Here is a 22156-nt window from a genome sequence, read left to right as displayed (position 1 = left end):
CAGCCTTGGGTGACTGTATGGGGTTTGCACATTCTCCCTGTGTCTGTGTAGGTTTTTACTGGTTGCTCCGGTTTCCTCCCACTTTCCAAAGATGTGCAGGTTAGGTGGATTGGCCATGCTAAATTGCCCCTTGACGTCCAAAGGTGTATAATTTAGGAGGATTAGCTATGGCAAATGTGTAGGGTTACAGGGATCAGGCGGGGGAGAGGGCTTGGGTAATATGCGCTGTCCGAGGGTCAGTGTAGACTCGATGGGCTCCTTCTGCACTGTAGGGATTCTAAGACTTCAGAAACAAACATGAAGCTTGTCTGATAGGTGCAAAGGCTTTGCTGTCATTGCTGAGTGAATGTGAGGTTCTGATGTGGGAAACCAAAAGCATTGTTGTTTAGAACAATAATAATTGTACTAGATTATACTGCTGTCTTTCATCTAAATATTAACTGTTGCTGAGTTCTGTTACAGTAACTGCAAGGTTACTAGGCAGTAGCATTGTGGTAATGTCACTGGACTGTGTCTGAGGACACAGGTTCAAATCTCACCACGGCAGCTGGTGGACTTATATTTCAGTTAGCAAATCTGGAATTGAAAGCTGGTAGCAGAAATGGTGACCAGGAAACTATTGTTGATCGTAAAAGACCATCTGGTTCACTAATGCCGTTCGGGGAAAGAAATCTACCATCCTGCTGATGTCTGGCCCACATGTAACTGCAGACCCACAACAATGCATTTGATTCTTAAATTCCCTCTGAAATGGGTTAGCACGGCACTCAGTTGTATAAAACCACTACAGAACAGTCAATAAGGAATGAAACCGGACAGACCACCTGGTACTGACTTAGACATTGGAAATGACAATGGCATATGTAGCCCTGTTGGACCGACAATGCCCTCTTTACTAACATCTGTGGGCTTGGAACAGCTGTCCCACAGACTGGTCAAGCAACAACCAGACATAGTCACACTCACGGAATCATACCTCACAGACATTGTCCCAGAAACCACCTTCATTATGACCTGTCCCACTGGTAGGACAGATTACTAAGAGGCGGCGACACAGTGGTATAAAAGGCAGTTGCCCGGGAAATCTTAAACATTGACTCTCGACCCCATGAAGTCTTATGATATCAAGTCAAACATGGGCAAGGAATTGGCCTGCTGATTACCACATATCTCGCCCCTCAGTTGATGAATTACTACTTCTCCATGTTGATTATCACTTGGAATAAGCATTGAGGGCAGGAAGGGCACAGAATGTACTCTCGACGGGGGAATTTAAAGTCCATCATCAAAAGTGTCTTGGTAGCACCACTTCTGACTAAGTCCCAAAACACTTAGCTGCTGGACTTGGTTTGTGTCAGGAGATGAGAGAACCAAAAAAGAGTGAAAAGCCTGTCATGATATTAAGGTGATTATGGTGCTAGATTCCAGCATTAGATATGATATGGTTCACCCTGTACTTCATGGGGTCACCTGACCTAGGAGTCAAAGGTCAGATAGCACATTTAAATATAGATTGTAACAAGGCCACAAAGGCCTTGCAATTGTATGTTTGTACTCTGTTATTAATAAAGTTAGTTTACAGTAATGGTGTTGGTGATTCTGCAACATTAAACATGACGAAACCTACCTGACCTCCTCCTCAGCAATCTAACTGTGGCAGATACATCTGTCCGAGACAGTATCGGTAAGAGTGACCACTGCACAGTAGTTGTGAGTATTCAATTTCAACCTGTAACCTCATGGTCCAGCATATCCCCCTCTGCTAATATCATCAAGTTGGGTAAATTGACCCTGGTTCAATGGAGGGTGCAGGAGGGCATGCCTGGAACAGCACCAAGCTCTCCTGAAAATAGGGTGTCAACCGGATGAAGCAACAACACAAGACTAGTTGCATGCCAAACAATGTAAGTAACATGAGCTCAGTGGTCTCCCAAAGATCAGACCAAAGCTGTATTGTCCTGCCAAGTCCACTTGTGAATGGTAGCGGACAATTAAACAATGAACTGGAAGAGGATGCTCCACAAATATTCCCATTCTTAATGATGGCGGAGGGAAGCACAAAAGACATGAGTCATAGAGTCATAGAGGTTTACAGCATGGAAACAGGCCCTTCGGCCCAACTTGTCCATGCCGCCCTTTTTTATTTAAAACCCCTAAACTAATCCCAATTTCCCCCGCATTTGGCCCATATCCCTCTGTACCCATCGTACTCATGTAACTATCCAAATGCTTTTTAAAAGATAAAATTGTACCCGCCTCTACTACTACCTCTGGCAGCTTGTTCCAGACACTCACCACCCTCTGTGTGAAAAAAATTGCCCCTCTGGACACTTTTGTATCTCTCCCCTCTCACCTTAAACCTATGCTCTCTAGTTTTAGACTCCCCTACCTTTGGGAAAAGATATTGACTATCTACCTTGTCTATGCCCCTCATTATTTTATAGACCTCTATAAGGTCACCCCTCAGCCTCCTACGCTCCAGAGAAAAAAGTCCCAGTCTATTCAGCCTCTCCTTATAACACAATCCATCAAGTCCCGGTAGCATCCTAGTAAATCTTTTCTGCACTCTTTCTAATTTAATAGTATCCTTTCTATCATAGGGTGACCAGAACTGCACACAGTATTCCAAGTGTGGTCTTACCAATGTCATGTACAACTTCAACAAGACGTTCCAACTCCTGTATTCACTGTTCTGACCGATGAAACCAAGCATGCCGAATGCCTTCTTCACCACTCTGTCCGCCTGTGACTCCACTTTCAAGGAGCTATGAACATGTGCCCCTAGATCTCTTTGTTCTGTAACTCTCCCCAACGCCCTACCATTAACTGAGTAAGTCCTGCCCTGGTTCAATCTACCAAAATGCATCACCTCGCATTTGTCTAAATTAAACTCCATCTGCCATTCGTCAGCCCACTGGCCCAATTGATCAAGATCCTGCTGCAATTGGAGATAACCTTCCTCACTGTCCACCATGCCACCAATCTTGGTGTCATCTGCAGACTTACTAACCATGCCTCCTATATTCTCATCCAAATCATTAATATAAATGACAAATAACAGTGGGCCCAACACTGATCCCTGAGGCACACCGCTGGTCACAGGCCTCCAGTTTGAAAAACAATTCTCTACAACCACCCTCTGGCTTCTGTCAAGAAGCCAATTTTGTATCCATTTAGATACTTCACCCTGGATGCCGTGAGATTTAACTTTATGCAACAACCTACCATGCGGTACCTTGCTAAAGTCCATGTAGACAACATCAACTGCATTGCCCTCATCTACCTTCTTGGTTACCCCTTCAAAAAACTCAATTAAATTTGTGAGACATGATTTTCCACTCACAAAGCCATGCTGACATTTACTTGACATGAAGCATTTACAACTGTCTATGTAAGACAAATGATTAAGTGTGATTAGCTAGCACAGTCATAAAGGGCCAAATGGCTTCCTTCAGTACAGTATAAAGAACAAAGAAAAGTACAGCACAGAACAGGCCCTTTGGCCCTCCAAGCCTGTGCCGATCATGATGCCTGCCTAAACTAAAACTGTATGCACTCACAGAGTCTGTATCCTTCCATTCCCATCTTATTCATGTGTTTGTCTAGTTGCCCCTTAAATGATGCTATCGTACCTGCTCCTACCACCTCCGCAGGCACCGCGTTTCAGACATTCACAACCCTCTGTGTAAAAAAAAAACTTGCCTCGCACATCTCAACTAAACTTTTCCCCACGCACCTTAAACCTATGTCCCCCAGTACTTGACTTTTCTACGCTAGGAAAGAGCATCTGACTATCCATTCTATCCATGCCACTCATAACCTTGTCGACCTCTATCAGGTCACCCTCAACCTCCGTCATTCCAGTGAGAACAAACCGAGTTTATCCAACCTCTCCTCATAGCTAATACCCTCCAGACCAAGCAACATCCTGGTCAACCTCTTCTGTACCCTCTCCAAAGCATCCACATCCTTCTGGTAGTGTGGCAACCAGAATTGTACACAATATCCTAAATGAGGCCTAACTAAGGTTCTGTACAGCTGCAGCATGACCTGCCAATTTTTACACTCAATGCCCCGGCTGATGAAGGCAAGCATGCCATATGCTTTCTTGACTATCTCATCCATCTACGTTGCCACTTTCAGTGATTGGTGGACATGTACGCCCAGATCTCTCTGCCTGTTGATACTCTTAAGGGTTCTACCATTTACTGTATAATTCCGACATGCATTGGACCTTCCAAAATACATTATCTCAGACTTGTCCGGATTAAACTCCATTTGCCATTTCTCCACCCACATCTCCAACCGGTCTATACCTTGTTGCATTCTCTGACAATCCTCTTCATTATCCGCAACTCCGCCAATTTTTGTGTCATCTGTGAACTTACTAATCAGACAAGCTACATTTTCCTCCAAATCATTTATATATACTACGAACAACAAAGGTCCCAGAACTGATCTCTGTGGAACCATTAGTCACGGCCTTCCATTCAGTAAAGCAGCCCTCTACTGCTACCCTCTGGCCTCTATGGCCAAGCCAGTTCTGTATCCATCTTGTCAGCTCTCCTCTGATCCCGTGTGACCTCACCTTTCGTACCAATCTACCATGAGGTACCTTGTCAAAGATTTTACTGAAGTCCATGTGTACAACATCCACTGTCTTTCCCATATCTATCATCGTCATCACTTCCTCGAAAAACTCGACCAAGTGAAGCACGACCTCCCCTTCACAAAACCATTTATCACTAATAAATCCATTTGTTTCCAAATGTGAGTAAATCCAGTCCCTAAGAATCTTTTCCAATAATTTCCCTACCACTGACGTAAGGCTCACCAGCCTCTAATTTCCTGGATTATCCCTGTTGCCCTTCTTAAACATTGGCTATCCTCCAGTCTTCTGGAACATCACCTGTAGCCAATGAGGATACAGATTTCTGTCAAGGCCCCAGCAATTTCCGCCCTTGCCTCCCTCAGTATTCTGGGATAGATCCCATCAGGCCCTGGGGACTTAGCTTTTTAAGATGCCCAATACCTTCTCCTTTTGTGATATCAACATGACCCAGAATATCTACACACCCTACCCTAGGCTCCTCATCCATCACGTCCCTCTCTTTGGTGAATACTGAGGCAAAGTATTCATTTAGTATCTCACCCATTTCCTCTTGTTCCATGCATAGATTCCCTCCACTATCCTTGAATGGACCAAACCTTTCTCTGGCTACCCACTTGCTCTTTACATACATATAAAATGCCTTTGGAGTTTCCTTAATCCTGTTTGCCAAGGACTTTTCATGACCCCTTTTAGCCCCCCTAACTCCTTCCTTAAGTTCCTTCCTACGTTCTTTATATTCTTCAAGGGCTTCATCTGTCCTAAGTCTTTTAAGTAAGTTCCTTTGATTCCGTGATATCAGCAGGTGTTTATTCCAGCAGACTGGCAAATAATATGGTCTGGATGGGACGACCTACTGGTGTCAATGCAACTAAAGAAGGTGCAACCACATTAAGGGAGAGGCAATTTTGTACCTCACCACGGTGGTATAGTGGTTAGTGCTGCTGCCTCACAGCGCCAGGGACCTGGGTTCAATTCTGGTCTCAGGCCACTGTCTGTATGGAGTTTGCATATTCTCCCTGTGTCTGCATGGGTTTCCTTCGGTGCTCCGGTTTCCTCCCACAGTCCAAAGATGTGCGGGCTAGGTTGATTGGCCATGCTAAATTAACCGTAGTGTCAGGGAGATTAGCAGGGTAAATATGCGGGGTTATGGGAATAGGGCTTGGGTGGGATTGTGGTCGGTGCAGACCTGATGGGCCAAATGGCCTCTTTCTGCACTGTAGGGATTCTATGATTCACCATGGACAGCCATGCTATAAGCAGTTTAGGGCCTATGTTCTGGAATTCCCTCCTCACCTCCTTCATCTTTTAAGAGCCTCCTTAAAGCACACAGCTTTGATAAAGGTTTTTAATCGCATTTTCCCTCCAGTCCACCCCTCCACCACTTTACCACCCTGTACCTCCTTTGGCTTGCCATTTATTTATATCTCATTATGGTTCTGTGAATGGTCATGAAGCAATTTTCTACATTACAGATATTTAATATAATGCAAGCTATTGTATTGTAACATGCAGTGATTTGTGCTATCAAAGCCATCTCTTATTGATTTTGCACACATAAACACTTCACATTGTTGATTCATCGTTTTCACAATGCCCTGTTGTTTTGTGATTCCTCATCTCTTGGTACACCCATCCTGTGATGCAACAAATGATTTATCAATTTGTTTGCAATTCCATTTGCACAAGAAGATTTACAGCCCCTTTTATGCAGAGGTATAGGTGAAGTCACATTTATGTGTGGCTTGCATTACTGTGTGATATAAATTATGTTCTGCATCGTTTAGAATGCATGTATAGTTTATACCTTACTATCCACTATCACGTAGAAACTTCAGTTATCCTGTGTATTGCAGCTAACAACAATGCATAGTTTTGATCTGTGAATTTTATAATTGCTAACATACTAGACATCACCTTTATTTGTATTTGAATGTGCCAAAATTTGTATTGCAATCTATAATTCTCAATTTATTTGTACCACACGATGGATTGTTATATTGCGTCATACTAATTTTGTACAGCCTTGTAGTGGACTTTCCGCCCCACCTCCCCAACCCCGTGCAGCGTGTTTTGTGGTGGCAAGAGACAGCCCATCATTGGCTGGCGGCGGGACTTTTTGGTACCATCCCTGTTGATGGGTTTTCCCGTTGTTCGCACCCTGAGCCGCTGGGGAAATCATCGATGGGACCAATCAGAACATTTTGGCCTATATTGCGTGGGATGCAATTCGGCCAATTTTCCACAGTAAATTTGATTTGCATTACATAAAGCTCAGATCGTATCAGACAAAATCTATAATGTACTGTATTGCTGGAAATGCATAGAAACATAGAAACGAGAAGCAGTAGGCCATTCAGCCCTTCGAGCCTGCTCCGCCATTCATTCTGACCATGGCTGATCATCGAATTCAATATCCTGACCCTCCCTTCCTCCCATATCCCTTTAGCTCCAAGAGCTATATCGAATATCATCTTGAAATCAGACAATGTTTTGGCCTCAACTATGTTCTGTGGGAGTGAATCCACACATTCACCACCCTCTGGGTGAAGAAATTTCTCCTCACCTCAGTTCTAAAAGGTTTACCCTTTATTCTCAAACTAGTTCTGGACTCCCCCACCATTGGGAACATTCTTTCTGAATCTATCCTGTCTAACCCTGTTAGAATTTTATAAATACAATGGGAAGAATAGTAGAGAATGCAGTTTACACACTCTGTGAGAAATATTTGTTTTTATATTGCGTAGCAGTTCATGATCCCTAGGGCAGGGTTTGAATTTTACTGTCTGATGTACAATCAGACTATAGGGGGCATCATCTAAAGTTTAGAGCTAGAACTTTTGGAAGTAAAATGAGGAAACATATCTCCACACAATGGATGGTTGATGTTTGGAACTCTCCTCCACAAATAACAATTGAAGCTGCAAACATTGTTAATTTTAGATCCGAGATTGTTTCATTAGCCAAAGCTATTAAGGGATATGGGGAAAAGACAGGTATATGGAGTTAGATTTTCTCCAGCCTTGAGAAATCCATGTTCTATGCTTACGTAGATTTCTCAAGGTTGCAGCCCCTCTTCTGTTATTTGAAAGGGCTGTTTCTCAACATTTGGTTACGCGCCTGATCTTTGGCCACCCGCTGATGAGGAGGGAGGGGGGCATACCTGTAAGCCTAATCCTGGATCAGGCCAAGGTGGCCATTAATAAGTCCAGGCAGCAGATAGTTGAGGGTGTCATCCAACCCAACTGTTTGCCCCTCTTCTGTGGATATGTTCTCACCTGTGTGTCACTGGAAAGAGAGCGTGGGATGTCCACTGAGGCCTTTCATGACCAGTGGGCACCATGGGGGCTGGAGTGCATCATCAATCCTGCAAACTCTATTTTTCAAGTGTATCTTCACACACACACAGCTTTTCCCTTTGTGGAATAGTGAATAAGTAGTAGATGCAATATATTGTAGCACTGTAGTGTCGTTTTATTACATTGTACAGTGAACAGTTGAGAAGCATGTAACAGAAAATACCTTAGCTCCCTGACCAGGTACAACGTACCGAAGATAGAAAAGTTGGAATAAGTTGGCCTCTGCAGTGAAATAAAACACCTCCAACATCTCAACTGCATGCAAGAAAGATTTTGTTTTAATTTTTTTTATTAGAAAGAAAAATATTGAAAGTGTGCTTCTCATGAGTTAGCGAATAGCAAAAGGGTACGTTCGAGGTAGACTTTCTCCAACCTGTACGATCACATTCTCATTTTCCAAATCCATGTACATACTTATTAACATTGGCATGTCCAGTTTTCTGCTTTACAATCCACTTTAGGTGAAAAACAAATCACATTAGCACCCCTGCCTTAAATGTAAATCCAACACAACTTTTAACAGCATACTGAAATTAATTCTCTAACACCCAGCCATCAAAATACACCAATCACTGTCTACCTGTACAAAGGAGAGAAGCTATGAATCACCTGACTTCTGGACATTAAAGGGCTAATTTAATACGAATTATTTCCTTCCATGGACAACAATCTAGATAGTACTATTATGTTAACACATGCAAAGTTACTCTCTAAACGGACAAGGACACTTAAAAAAGAACAAAATATGATCGTGATTCAACAATTGAAGGAAGATGTATGTCTTTTTTGTTGACAAGATGTTATTGGAAGCACATGCACTGTGTTACAGTGGTATAGATAATAAATGAGAGTAGCACCATTAATGTAGTCAGACTCTACATAGCACCACTACCCGAAGGTAGCAATGGGCAGCAGTAGGCATAGAAACACGAGAGTTTATATCAGAAGGTTGCCATCAATATCCTCTGCAAAGAAAGGAAACAAATATTAAAATTAGCTGATAGTTCATTAGACAAGATGCTTTGCATTTTCATCATAGTACACAAGACATAATTTTATATTTACAAGTGGCAGTTTTATTGTGATAATTGTAATGCTTGCTACTTAGGATCTTATCGTACCCAAAGGCCTCAGGGATGGGAGTGGGGTTAATTTTCAATTTACCTTCAGAGAGTCAAGTTAGCATCATCCACTGAGAAATTGCCCAACAATCCTTTCCACTGACTTCAAAAGAAAAGACTGAGTGGCTTCTATGACAAGAGTCTGATTTACACTATCTGATTTATGAGCCTGCAAGAAGTTCAAAATGACCCCCGTAAACTTCATGCAATCAATTATTTTTAGAAACAGACGTGACAGCCATTATGTATCAGCAATATGCCACAACATTGAAATGAATGACCAGTCAGTCTGGTATTTAATTTTTTGCTGTGATTGCACAAGAAAGGAATTTATTAGACATGAAATTGGAGAGCTTTCTTTTCTCTGGTAGGTATTTTTAACCTCCACCTGAACTGTTAGAACAGGTAGACAGCATCTCGGTTTGATACCTTATCCAAAGATCAGCATCGCTGCACTGGAATGATATCTTGGGATTATAGATTTAAATATTCTTCCCTGGCACACAAATCCACACCATTCAACCCAACGATAAGTCAAGTTGTCACCAGTTTAACCAGAGGCCCACGCATCTCAGTCCAAAGATGTGCGGATTAGGTTGATTGGCCATGCTAAAATTGCCCCTTAGTGTTAGGGGGACTAGCTAGGGTAACTGCATGGGGCTATGGGGATAGGGCCTGGATGGGATTGTGGTCGGTCTGCACTTCTGCACTGTAGGGATTCTATGATTCTAATAACCTTGATACAAAGTAGTTTGGCCTGAAATCTTTTATTCTTCCAGGCATTTTATTTTTGTAAATGATATCCCCAAGTTTTCCAGAGTGAAGAAATTGCCCTGATCACCTTTCTCATTCCCTTCAATTTAACCATTGCTGGTGGAAAGTTAGTTTAAATTTCAGCTCGTGAGTAGGGGCAGATTTTGTCCTTAGCTGCCTTGAGAAACTCACCTTCTTTAATACCAAAGCATGTGGCCCACTCCTCAAGGGCAATGTATTTGTCGTTGTCTGCATCGCACTTCTGGAAGAAGCGGGTGGTGCAGTGCTCCATTGGGACGAGCGGGGCGCGTAGAGGAGCCAGCTCAGAGTGAGAAAGGTACCTGGATTTAAAACAAAGGTATGTTTTGCAAGGTTTAGATTCATTTAAAAACATAACTTACCGATGCAGCAAACAGCTGTCAGGTGATCTAATGTACTGAAAAAGTTGGATATCAATTTTTAGGATTCTCCACATAGTTGAATATACACCTGAAAGGGAAAATATCCAGAGGGCCATGAGGAAAGAGCATGGAATTGGACTGAGGGATAATTCTTTCCAAGTGTCGGCAGATGCACAATGAACTTTGTTGCCCTGTATGGTTATCCACATGGTAGAAATCTAGAACCCAGGGGCACAGCCTCCCAATCATTTCAGACTGAGATGAGGAGAAATTTCTTCACTCAAAGGGTTGTGAATCTTTAGAATTCTATGCCCAAAAGGGTTGTGAATGCTCCATTATTGACTGTATTTGAGGCTGAGATAAGCAGATTTTTGGTCTCTGAGGCAATTAAGGGAAGTGGGCAGGGAAGTGGAGTTGAGGCCCAACATCAGCCATGATCACTCACCTGATGAAGGGGCAATGCTCCGAAAGCTCGTGCTACCAAATAAACCTGTTGGGCTTTAACCTGGTGTTGTGAGACGACTTAATGATCATATTGAATGGCAGAGAAGGTTCAATGGGCCACATGATCTATGCCTGCTCCTATCTCTTGTGTCCTTGTGGCTACCAATCTCAAAAGAAATATATAGAACAGTCAATGAGGTCTCTAAGAAAAAGTCAGCAATGCTCATTTGCACACCAAAATTCCTGACCGCAGGGGGTGTGTGAATATACTTAAAGATCAGCACGTGGAATTACAAACTGAAAAAAGAGAAAGACAAAGGCCAAAGAAAACTTGTACTGGGAAAAACCAGATAAGGGAGGATTCATGTACCTCCATCCTCAATACGCAGGTAATTTTTGTTGTGTGCACTACTGAGAAACCATAAAAATTGATATATTTTCCAAGACAGGATTAATAGCTAAGTATCTATAAAATAGAAGATTCTTGTCAGCAAGATCCCTGATCTACACATATCCAGTGGCCCTAGAGAAGCATACTTGTCAGCTGGGTGTTGATCAAGCTGCCCAAATTGCCAGTGAACAGGGAAGATGAACATGTTGTAGTTCTTCTCAAAGTCATGAGCCAGAAGATCCAAAGAATGTTCTCCAGCCTGCAGACGCTTTTCGTTTTCATACATCTTCCTCACCTGTTGGACAGAAGGATAACAATCAGCAGACATACTATAGTGGTGACAATAGTGCTTCTTCCAATATAATGTCACATTGCGACAGCAGAAACAGACCAGAAAGGGGCAGGGTATCAGCACATGTCCGCTTAGGTCTTGGAGAATGTTTCAAAACCAGAGATGTTTCCATTAAATTGCACCATTCTAATGATTTGTGCTGCCCATGATTATGATTAGTCTATCAATGTGGAAGTGATTATCTCAAAATCTTAAGTCCACTAAATTCAAACATTAGAAATGATTGTAAGAAGAAATATAAGCTCAAATGGAAATAGTCGCCCAGATATCACAGGCTAGGTGGCCCTAAATTAGTTATAGGACTCCATTTTGAAAAGATCCAGAATCATACAGTGCAGAAGAGGCTCTTCGGCCCATCGAGTCTGCACCGGCACGCGAGAAACACCTGAACTCCCACTTGATCCCATTTACCAGCACTTGGCCCATAGCCAGATCTTTAGCAAAAGAACTGAACATTTACAAACAGTAGTCGGGATACCTTAAGATTTTGGGCAAGAGATTCAGGGGAGATGCGAGGAAGAACTATTTTCAGCAGCAGGTGGCAATGACCTGAAACTCTCAGCCTAAAGATGGAGAGATGATGAATGATTTGAAAAGGAAATTGGATGGGCACTGGCAGAGTAACAGGGATAGAGAGGGGAAGTGGGACTTACTGGAATGCTGTAAAGAGAGATCGGATGGAGCTGATGGGCCAAATTGCCTCCTGCTGTGCCCTCATAACTCAATGACATTTGCTGAGAGGGTGAACGGGAGCCAAGGAACATCGATGATACCCAGGGACATTGGGGGCCCTGCCACATTTAACAAATGAACCTCACCATAATTTATTTTCTGCCTAGCAACTGGCAAGATTGATGGGCAATCCAATGTCAGGAGGTCACAGTCAGGGACACGTAGGATTGTGGAGAATGCGGCAAATTGGGAGTTGAAGGTGTTTCAGTCAATCACAGGAGCTATAGAGAGGTCACAGAATTCCTTGAGGATCCTACTATCTGGAGCTGATGGATTGGTCTCTCTTTCACTCCCAGATTTCAAGAGCTGCAAGAATCTTGGCCGTCAATTGTTAAATTTGAATCAGGCTCTGAATTGTGCTGTGGAAGTCTGATTTTAATGTCACACTGAAATCTGACACCTCTCCAGGATGGGTCAAAACCTGCCACTGTTAAAAGAGTAAAGGGCATAGCCAATTGGTTCCCCATTTTTCTGATTTTATCCCCTTTGATCACTTCCTGACAGCTGGCAGGAGGGCGAAGGGAGGTGTTGTTATATTGAAGTCAATGTGTTTAAGAAATTAGCGTGCATATTAATTTAGAATAGCATTAATAGATTTTTCAAGGATCCATCACATCTATTCCTATGCAGCACTGAAGTCTTTGGGCCGAGGGAATCTGGAAGGAGATAAAAGTGATCACTAAAATTAAAATGTTTGTGTTTGAGTGTTCTCCCGTGTACACTGAGGGGGGAATTTTACCATTTTGAGTCTAAGTGCCGAATCTGGGCAGCAAATAGATCCGCGCCTGGAATCCTCTTTCCAGCGCGCCCATACGCGTTTTGCCGGCTCCAGCCCGATCCGCACTGTGGGCGGGGCTGAGCGCTGCCGGACCAATCGGAGCTCTGAACTGCGTGTGCGCAGTTCGAAAAAAATCTGACAAAGCGCGCCCGGGCACGAAAAAAAAAAAGCAGAAAGTGGAGAGAGCCGCTCTTTGACGATCATCCTCTGGTCGGGGGGCGGGGGGGGGGGGGGTGGGGGGGGGGGGGTCGGCTGCCAGTCTGCGGCCGATGCCTCCTGCCGGAGTGGACATGTGGCCATGCCATCTCACGAAACCTTCAGGATGAAGCGATTCCTCGCTAAGAAGATGAAGCAGAACTGGCCGATTCCACAGTGTAAAGGGATACACCATCACGGGTACACTACCAGCCACAACCATCTCTCCCGCTCTCTTGCCCCTGCAGGGAAGAGTAATCTGTGGCTGGTAGTGTACCAGTGATGGTGCCAGGAGGCATCGGCCGCAGACTGGCAGCCGACCCCCCCACCCACCGCCCCCCCAGGGGATGAGACATCACACCCCCTCCCCCCCCCCCCCAGGAAATGAGACGTCACACCCTCTCCCCTCCCACCCCCCAACCCCCCCCCCCCCCCACCCCAGGGGATGAGACGTCACACCCCCTCTCCTCCTCCCACCCCCCTCCCGCCCCGACCAGAGGATGACCTGGGTCAGAGAGCCGTTGCAGCCTCTGACCCCGCTCTTCGGAGGCTGCAGTGGCGACTTCAGACTTTTATTTTGCAGGTCGGTAACAGCGCGGACACGGATCGGGCCAGAAGACAGTAATGTGGGATTTGGTGGTAGAGTTGGGCGCGCGGTTCATTAAGTCAATTTAAATGCATGCAAATGCATTTAAATCATCGGGCCGCCTGATTCGGGCGCGGGCCAGACCCGCACCCGAATCGGGTGTCGGTAAAGGCGCGATCTGCTCGGATTCGAGTGCAGATCGCGTTAAAGGCCCGACGCCCAACTTTACCGTGATTTCGCGCCCGCAAACGGGTGCGAAGTTTTGGTAAAATCAGGCCCCGAGTGTCAGTATTTTTAGGCTGTTCTCAGAGTACGTCAAAATTTACTTCAAAACAGAAATATTTGAAAACCACAACCATGCAGGTTGCTGTATGTAGCCATAGCTGCATTATGAATGCATGAGCATGGACATGTACCCCGTTGGAACTACAACATACATGTAGACCATGACTTTGCAGAGGCGTGCTGGACCTATGCTGTATGGATCCAAGCTGTAGGATTCTATGATCCCTGTCATTGTAACTGATTCATTTCTAATCTCTGGCATACCACCATGGAGGATTGTCAGACAGAAGTCAAATACTTTCTCAAAGGGATAGCGATTAACACTAGAGGGTGTGTGATCTGAGCTATTCTTACACACTGCCTACAAGTAACTAAATACCAAAAGAAGAGGAAATGTGTTTTTAAACCGCGAGGCGAACTCCTTAAATCATTAAAAGCAAAATGGGTGAGTTTTCTTGCCTTCATCTTCTGCTTCTCAGTGAGAAGGTTTGTTTCCTCATTATCACGCTCATAAAGGGTCACCAGAACATTCTTCAGCCAGTCACGCATGCGCAGAGGGAACTCAGCCAGTTCATTATCAGCACATTCTTGGATGACTGCAGAGGAATTCCAAAGAGATCAGATAAAGGAATTAAAAACCCTGTGTGAATTAGTTACTTTATTTCATTGTATCTTGGAGTAATTAAGTTTCCATTCTGTCCAAACCTTGGAAAAGCCAACAGATGGAAAATTAACGGTTCCAGGCCTATAAACACAGACGAGCATGAGAATAAGACAGTTCACAGCCAAATAAGCTGACAGAATGGTGCCAGGGATGCAGGACTTCACGGTCATGGAGAGATTAATGAAGCTGGGATTATTCTCTTTAGAACAGAGGAGGTTAAGGGGAGATTTAATAGAGGTGTTCAAAATCATGACCGGTTTTGACAAAAGTAAAGAATAAATTGTTTCCCGTAGCACAACAGTCGGTTATCAGAGGACTCAAATTTAAGAAATGAATCACAGGCGGGATGTTCTGTTTTAAATAGTGTTTTAAACACAGCGAGTTGTTCTGATCTAAATAGTGCGGACTGAAAGGAAGGCAAAAGCAGATTCAATAATCCATTACAAAAGGAAATTGGTAAGTATTTGAAGGGGGTTAATTTGCAGGGCTACGGGCAAAGGACAGTGGAATGGGACTAGTTGGATATAAAGAGTTGGACAGATATAAAAGGGCCCCTGTTTCTTTTTATTAAGGGATGTCATTCAGAAACTAATTGTTCAGGGTAGATCGTCCAAGTTCTCGTCTACTGTATGTACCACGTATGTTGGAAGCATGCAGCAGAAAATCACAGACAGTGAGCCCAAGATTTTCCAGTGAACACCAGTGCTTGACGAGGTATCACTCTAAAGATATCTAATCTCCTCTTAAGTGGAAATCAGTAGTTAACCCCGTGTGGTGAGCATTCAGAACAGATGTCTGTATTGTCAAGTCATTGATGCCTACAGAAATTCATCCAATAACATGCACTTCCCACGGACATTGCATATTCCAAGACGACATTTCACATTCAAACAGTAAAAGACTTGCATGGGCAACAGCTTATCACATCTTTCAGAAATCTCTCAAAAATGCTTCACATGTAATAAATTACGTTGAAATGCAGTGATTGTTATGCAGGCAAAGACAGCAGCCATTTTGCACACAGCAAGATTCCACAAACAACAAAAGAGATGCACGCTGTGTGCAGGGACAAGTGGCAATTTGAGGAAGAGTTAAGTGATGGAAAAGATGTCTCACTCAGAGTGCACTTCATGTCATCAGCTGACGGCTGGAGGGTAGTGGAGGGTGGCAGGGGAGAAATAGGAAAATTGTACTGTTATGAGGCAGGAAAGAATCAACTTGGAATGACTTTAATTATAAAATAATTTTCTGCAATAAACTCTCTGAGCTTTGAAGCATCTTTCATGTGTTTAGATATCCAGATGTGCATATTGCAAAGAAAAATCAAACATACTGCAAAATCAAAGTATTCCTTGAGCCACAGTAATCATGGATTAAGTTAGTTTGTATTTCTGGATCTGGTGCAGGAAGTTTAGTACCGCCTTCTTAAGGGGGATGCATTTATCTGGTCAAATAGTTAATAAGTTTTGCAGAACAGACTCAAGGCTGTTGTTTTAACAATACCTCTCATTGTATAGGAAGCGTTATAAACCCTTCCTATGCTCCATTGAAGTGATCCTTATTGGAACAGAGTGTGGCGCAGAGTGATAGACTGGTCCTATTACAGTGCTAAGTATTCAAAGAAATGAATGTTCCCCCTCCTTGAAACCCTGCACCCCTTCATTCACTGCCTTGGCCTCATGACAGCTGCTGCCTTGATAGAAAAGCTGAGTATGTGAAAGCCTTTGTAAAATCTAACAGTGAGTCTCCATTCCAATCTCTAAGGTTAGAAGATGTTTGTAATGTGCTGAAACTATGCCCTCAGTGAATAAATAGGTGTTGTGAGTTATAATACGCTGCTTACAACTTTTATTGTGCTTGCCAGAAGCATCCAAGGCAGACATCTCTTTTTCTTGTTTTTCTCTTTGCCGTTTCTACTCTCTGCGATTCATTTCCCTCACTATCCTTTTTATTTTTTCTGCTGCCTAATCCTTTCAGATAATTATCTTTTTGACAGTGTGCATTATGAATTTTAAAAATTTCCCGCCTTCATGGTGAATCCTGTAGCCCTCAGAGGAACATTCAGCCCCTCAATCTTACTCCAGCATTCAGTAAGACCATGGGTAATCTGAGTCCTAATGCCACATAATATAGAAGCTGCGGAAGCTAGAATCTGAAACAAAATAGAAAATGCTGGAAAATCTCAGCAGGTCTGACAGCACCTGTGGAGAGAAAATAGAGCCAACGTCTCGAGTCTGGTTGACCCATCATCGGAGCTGGCTTAAAGACAGAAGACAGTGAGACATGTGGCGGGACGTTCCAGCCCCGCCCACTGCCGGGACTGTCGGGTCCCAATGGCTGCCGAATCTACCATGGCGGGTCCCGCCACGATAGTCATAGAAATCATAGAAATCATAGAAACCCTACAGTGCAGAAGGAGGCCATTCGGCCCATCGAGTCTGCACCGACCACAATCCCACCCAGGCCCCACCCCCACATATTTACCCACTAATCCCTCTAGCCTACGCATCTCAGGACTCTAAGGGGCAATTTTTAACCTGGCCAATCAACCTAACCCGCACATCTTTGGACTGTGGGAGGAAACCGGAGCAGCCGGAGGAAACCCACGCAGACACGAGGAGAATGTGCAAACTCCACACAGACAGTGACCCGAGCCGGGAATCGAACCCGGGACCCTGGAGCTGTGAAGCAGCAGTGCTAACCACTGTGCTACCGTGCCACCCTAATGGGTTTGGAAAATCCCAGCCTGGTGATTGTTCGGACTGGAGGGTGGTACACAGTAATGTTTACCGAGGGTCCACTGCTTATGTTGATATAAATAAATGACTTGACACGTTGCAGTATAAATTTTCAAAATGTGTCCACGATACCAGACCTGGATGTCTGACAAACAGTGAGGATGAAACCAGTCAACTGCACCAGGACTAGGTAAGCAAAATGGGCAGACAAGTAGCAGTTAGAATTTAATACAGGGAGGTGTGAGGTGATGCATTTTGGCAGAAGGCATGGGGAGCAGCAATGAAGACTTAATGGCATGGTTCTAAAGAGTATATGACCTTGTAAGGGACCTTGTTGCTCATGAACAAGATCTTTCAAGTTGCGAGGGTATATTGAGAGAGTAATTAGAAAAGCATGTGGGATCTTCAGCTTCATAAATAAAGGCATTGAGTACAAAAGGAGGAGTGTTATGCTGAACCTTTTGAAAGCTCTGTTTACGACATGAGGACAGTAATGTATCCAGTTCTGATTTAAGAAGGGTCCTTGACAGGGTGCAGAGGAAATCTACCAGCATGATTACAGGGATGAGAGATTAGGTTGGAGAAGCTGGGGCTGTTCTCCTTGGAACTAAAGGAGATTGAAAGAAGAGTTGATAGAGGCGTAGAAGATTATGACAAGATGAGTGAGATAAAGTAGGCAAAGGTAAAGTTGCTCCTGTTAGCTTGTGGTCAAAGAACTGGTGAACACAGATTTAAAGCTTTGAGCAAGAAATGCAGGCGGTTATGCGAGAAAGAACTCTTTGATGTAGTGCATAGTAATTACCTGGAAGGTGCTGCCCTGGGGTGGTGGAAGTGGAGACAAATACTGATTTTAAAAGGAGGCTGGTGGAACTTGAGGGGAATAAAATTGCAGGATTATGAGGATAAAGTGAGGGAATAGCACTGATTGGATCGCTCTACAGACAGCCAACAGACTTGTTGTTGCAAACAGATTCCTCCTTGATGTAATGCTTCTATGACTCATACCTCCTGCCACCTTTTGTATGTGGTCAGTCAGGTGATCCTCCAGTACCTTGTTCAATGGGATATTTGTGACTCTAAATGGTGAATGTTGGCAGGATATTCATCTGAGGTATCACAACTGGGCCCAACCTATCATCATGTGACATCCAAACAACACTCTTCCTCGCAAGGATCACTCAATACTTTTTTTATCCCCACCCAGTCTCGGGACATTAGGACCAGCTTTCATGAGTTCACCGCTAATCTAGCAGTAATTAGATTGATTCCTGGTTTATAAACTCAGTTCCACCCCAAACCATGCATTTAACAATTTGGATATTATTGAGCCCACTGTTTTAAAGTTTGACTACAATATTCAGGCGATGGCAGCTCCTGAGCTTCACAGCTCTCCTTTAACAGCTGCTTCCACTCTCTTTCATGGCTGTTTCTCCACCTCCAGAAAGAGATCAATTCTGGGGCTGCTCGGTTGATAAACCATGGGACCACACGAGCTAACTAACCCATAAGGGTAAGTGCATTGACAGAGTTCAAACAGATAATATGGCACAATCAATGTACAGCATTAGTAGAAAATAATATTATTTTCTGCAAGATTTTATCATCCTGTCCCGCACATAATGCTCACTAAAAGAGCACATTTCACATACATTTGCATGGTCCAATGTAGTCCAAATGGAGCTTGTGGCCCTTTTTGGTGCCTTCCAGTGCACACTTAGTGGCAAAGAGCTGGCAGGCACTGTCGTAGGTCTTGTTGTCGGTGCCACAGACCTGGGGAAGGTTATAGAATACAGAAATGTTACTATCTGTTTTAAAAAGGCAATGTAAAAGCAACCTGCCCAGCACCAGCACCATAAAACACTTGCTCTCATTGCAATACTTTCCGGGCAGCTCTAAGCAACAATAACCCAACTGGAATATAACATTGGAAAGGGTGTAAAACAAGTGTGCAATCTGAAAGCATGCCCCATTCTCACTGATGGGTAAAGTTAAAAATACCCCACACTCCATCCCCAAGTGAGACACAGCCACTGCTAAGGTGCAAATGTCAAGAGTACTATGATCATAGTGAACTTCAAGTTCTGAGTTGCTTCAGGTGGGTCTTTATTATATTCTGAGATGTCACCTGTGTTGTATATTTTGTTTCTCAGAACTTTGCAGAGATGACACTGGCTTCTATGTGTGCAAAATGTGTTCTAAAATGTCAACTCCATGCTTCTAGCTCTGAGTTCTGTGATGACTTCAACCCATGAGGTTAACCTCTTGGAGTATGAGCTCCCTGATTGAGGTCACAATTGCTTGCCCAATCAAGGAGCCTTACCTGTATATATATATATATATGGGAGCGATAGGTCCACTGGCACTCCTGATTCTGATTTTGCACCTGAGGCACTCCAGGAGTGGAATAGAGTTTTTAAATAAAGGGAATCTGGTGAAGGGACACAGGCCTCTGAGGAGATATTTCAGGTTTCAAGTCTTTCTACAGTTTTGTTTACTTTTCTCTGAGCCCACATCCAGGTTTAACTAATCAAACATCAATAGTAAATAGACTCACATAATCAAATACAGAACATTGAACCACTGAACACTACAATCTTTAGATAACCTGGCCCCACAATGCAGACATACAATTACTGACCATTTAATCATGTAATCTCTTTTTATTTCAATATATGGACACTCGAAATTGGATCTTGACCACAGGGCAGTGAAAACAACATGTAACTTCCTGCATTGGTTTCAAACATCAACATGTGCAAACCTAACAAATCTTATCAGGTAAATAAACTTAATCATAGAAACAGGTTTAATATTAATCTGAGGCCTTTAATATGAATGGCACAGTGATTAGCACTGCTGCCTCACAGCGCTAGGGACCCGGGTTCGATTCCCGGCTTGGGTCACTGCCTGTGTGAAGTTTGCACATTCTCCCCATGTCTGCGTGGGTTTCCTCCTGGTGCTCCAGTTTCCTCCCACAGTGTGGGTTAAGTTGATTGGCCGTGCTAAATTGACCCTAGTTTCGGGGGGATTAGCAGGGTAAATATGTCGGGTTACAGGGATAGGGTGGGATTGTTGTCGGTGCAGGCTCGATGGGCCAAATGGCCTCCTTCTATACTGTAGGGATTCTATGATTCTAAAGTTGACAATTCAAGTCCATCAACCTAGAAGTCACGAGCAAAATGATCATCCATCACTCACTTTATTGTCTCTGAAAAGCTGCCAAGGTCCTACTTTTAGAAACTCTTGTTTGTTATTTATGTGGGGTGTAGGGAACTCCTCAGTTTGCTCCATGTTATCCTATGAATGGTCACCAATGGCCCTTTACAGTTCCCACTTTGTTAATATATGAGTCCTCAATGATCCCTTTTATATCTTGTTTTAAAAGCTGTTGTGATTGTTCCTGTTCCATCCCACCCTCATCCTGTTGGGAGATTTTTCAGTGACAGTAATATTTTCCTGTTAGGTAACAGTTAGACTCTGACCTTCTCAAATTCAACGGTGCTCGGTGGGCAAGTTGATGGATCCTGGCAGACGCACATGGGTTCATTGTTCTCGTCAGCCTCACACACCTTTCCTCTTTTGCAGTGGAAGTTTTCACAAGGGTCTAGAAAGATATGGTCAAATCGCAAAGTTACATTATGTAAACATATTGATGGATAATCGAGCTCATGGCCCTCAGACTGACTTCCGTCCCTGTTATTTATACGTAGGATTTCAGGGAGTGGTTTAAACACACCACAATCGCAGGAAGTTCTCATTGGAGCCGATGAAATTGTTCAAAGCAACTTTGAAATTGAATACTGTGTGTTTGTAGTAGTTACAAAGAACCCAGCTGTTCTCTCACCTTAGATCTGGTGAATAGATTCAGCTAAATTCAGAAGTGATGTCAGCAAATTGTTTGTATGAAGAGTGCTCACTACTTGGAATAGACTTCTGACTAGGCTAGTGCAGTCGAAAATGTTTAAGTCATTTAGGAGACAGTAGAATGCTACCATGGAGGTTGATTTTACTTTTGATGGATAAGCTACAATCAGCTGAATGACCTCCTTTATTCCAACTGGAATATTACTCCAGAAAATAGCCACGCTGCAAAATAAAATACTTAATTACGATGTGGAGATGCTGGCGTTGGACTGGGGTAGGTACAGTAAAAAATCTCACAACACCAGTTAAAGTCCAACAGGTTTATTTGGTCTCCTGACTCACCTGATGAAGGAGCAGTGCTCCGAAAGCTTGTGCTACCAAATAAATCTGTTGGACTTTAACCTGGTATTGTGAGACTTCTTACTGTGCATACTTAATTACAGTAAGAGTTTTAACAACACCAGGTTAAAGTCCAACAGGTTTATTTGGTAGCAAATGCCATTTGCTACCAAATAAACCTGTTGGACTTTAACCTGGTGTTGTTAAAACTCTTACTGTGTTTACCCCAGTCCAACGCCGGCATCTCCACATCATACTTAATTACAGCAGTGATAACTTTATTTTTAATTATGATAATGGTATTATGTCATGTCTTTATTCCATACTTCTCTTCTCCATATGTATTCACATACATAAAGAGATATGTATGTGAAATTTAGAGTTAAAATTCAACATGTTGTACAGAGTTATGCACAATATAGAAGTGTATAAAATGACAGTGTGGGCAAGTCGGAAATAGGAAGACATCAAAGGTCACATATCATGGTGGCATGGTTCTTACTACCTATTGGCTGCCCAAGGTTCCAAAATCATTTAAGTCTCAA

At 43.4% G+C, this 22156-nt stretch overlaps 1 protein-coding gene across 2 annotated transcripts in view; it reads right to left on the bottom strand.

Annotated features, from left to right (window-relative positions):
* Positions 1-8224: 8224 nt before the first annotated feature.
* The window catches only part of sparc (secreted protein, acidic, cysteine-rich (osteonectin)), a 31751-nt gene continuing 17819 nt past the window's right edge, over positions 8225-22156 (bottom strand). For both annotated transcript variants that reach the window (XM_078230716.1, XM_078230717.1), the window contains exons 5-10: positions 20891-21012; positions 19058-19178; positions 14466-14602; positions 11225-11373; positions 10035-10183; positions 8225-8933 (exon numbers count right to left, since the gene is read on the bottom strand). In XM_078230716.1, the coding sequence (XP_078086842.1) occupies positions 8905-8933; positions 10035-10183; positions 11225-11373; positions 14466-14602; positions 19058-19178; positions 20891-21012 (707 nt within the window). In that variant the 3' untranslated portion in view covers positions 8225-8904. The remainder of the gene's footprint in view (positions 8934-10034; positions 10184-11224; positions 11374-14465; positions 14603-19057; positions 19179-20890; positions 21013-22156) is intronic.

This window comes from Mustelus asterias, chromosome 16 (genome assembly GCF_964213995.1).
Source record: "Mustelus asterias chromosome 16, sMusAst1.hap1.1, whole genome shotgun sequence".
NCBI classification, from domain to species: domain Eukaryota; kingdom Metazoa; phylum Chordata; class Chondrichthyes; order Carcharhiniformes; family Triakidae; genus Mustelus; species Mustelus asterias.
Note: the sequence above shows the minus strand (reverse complement) of the source record. Positions and strands in the feature narration are given on the sequence as shown.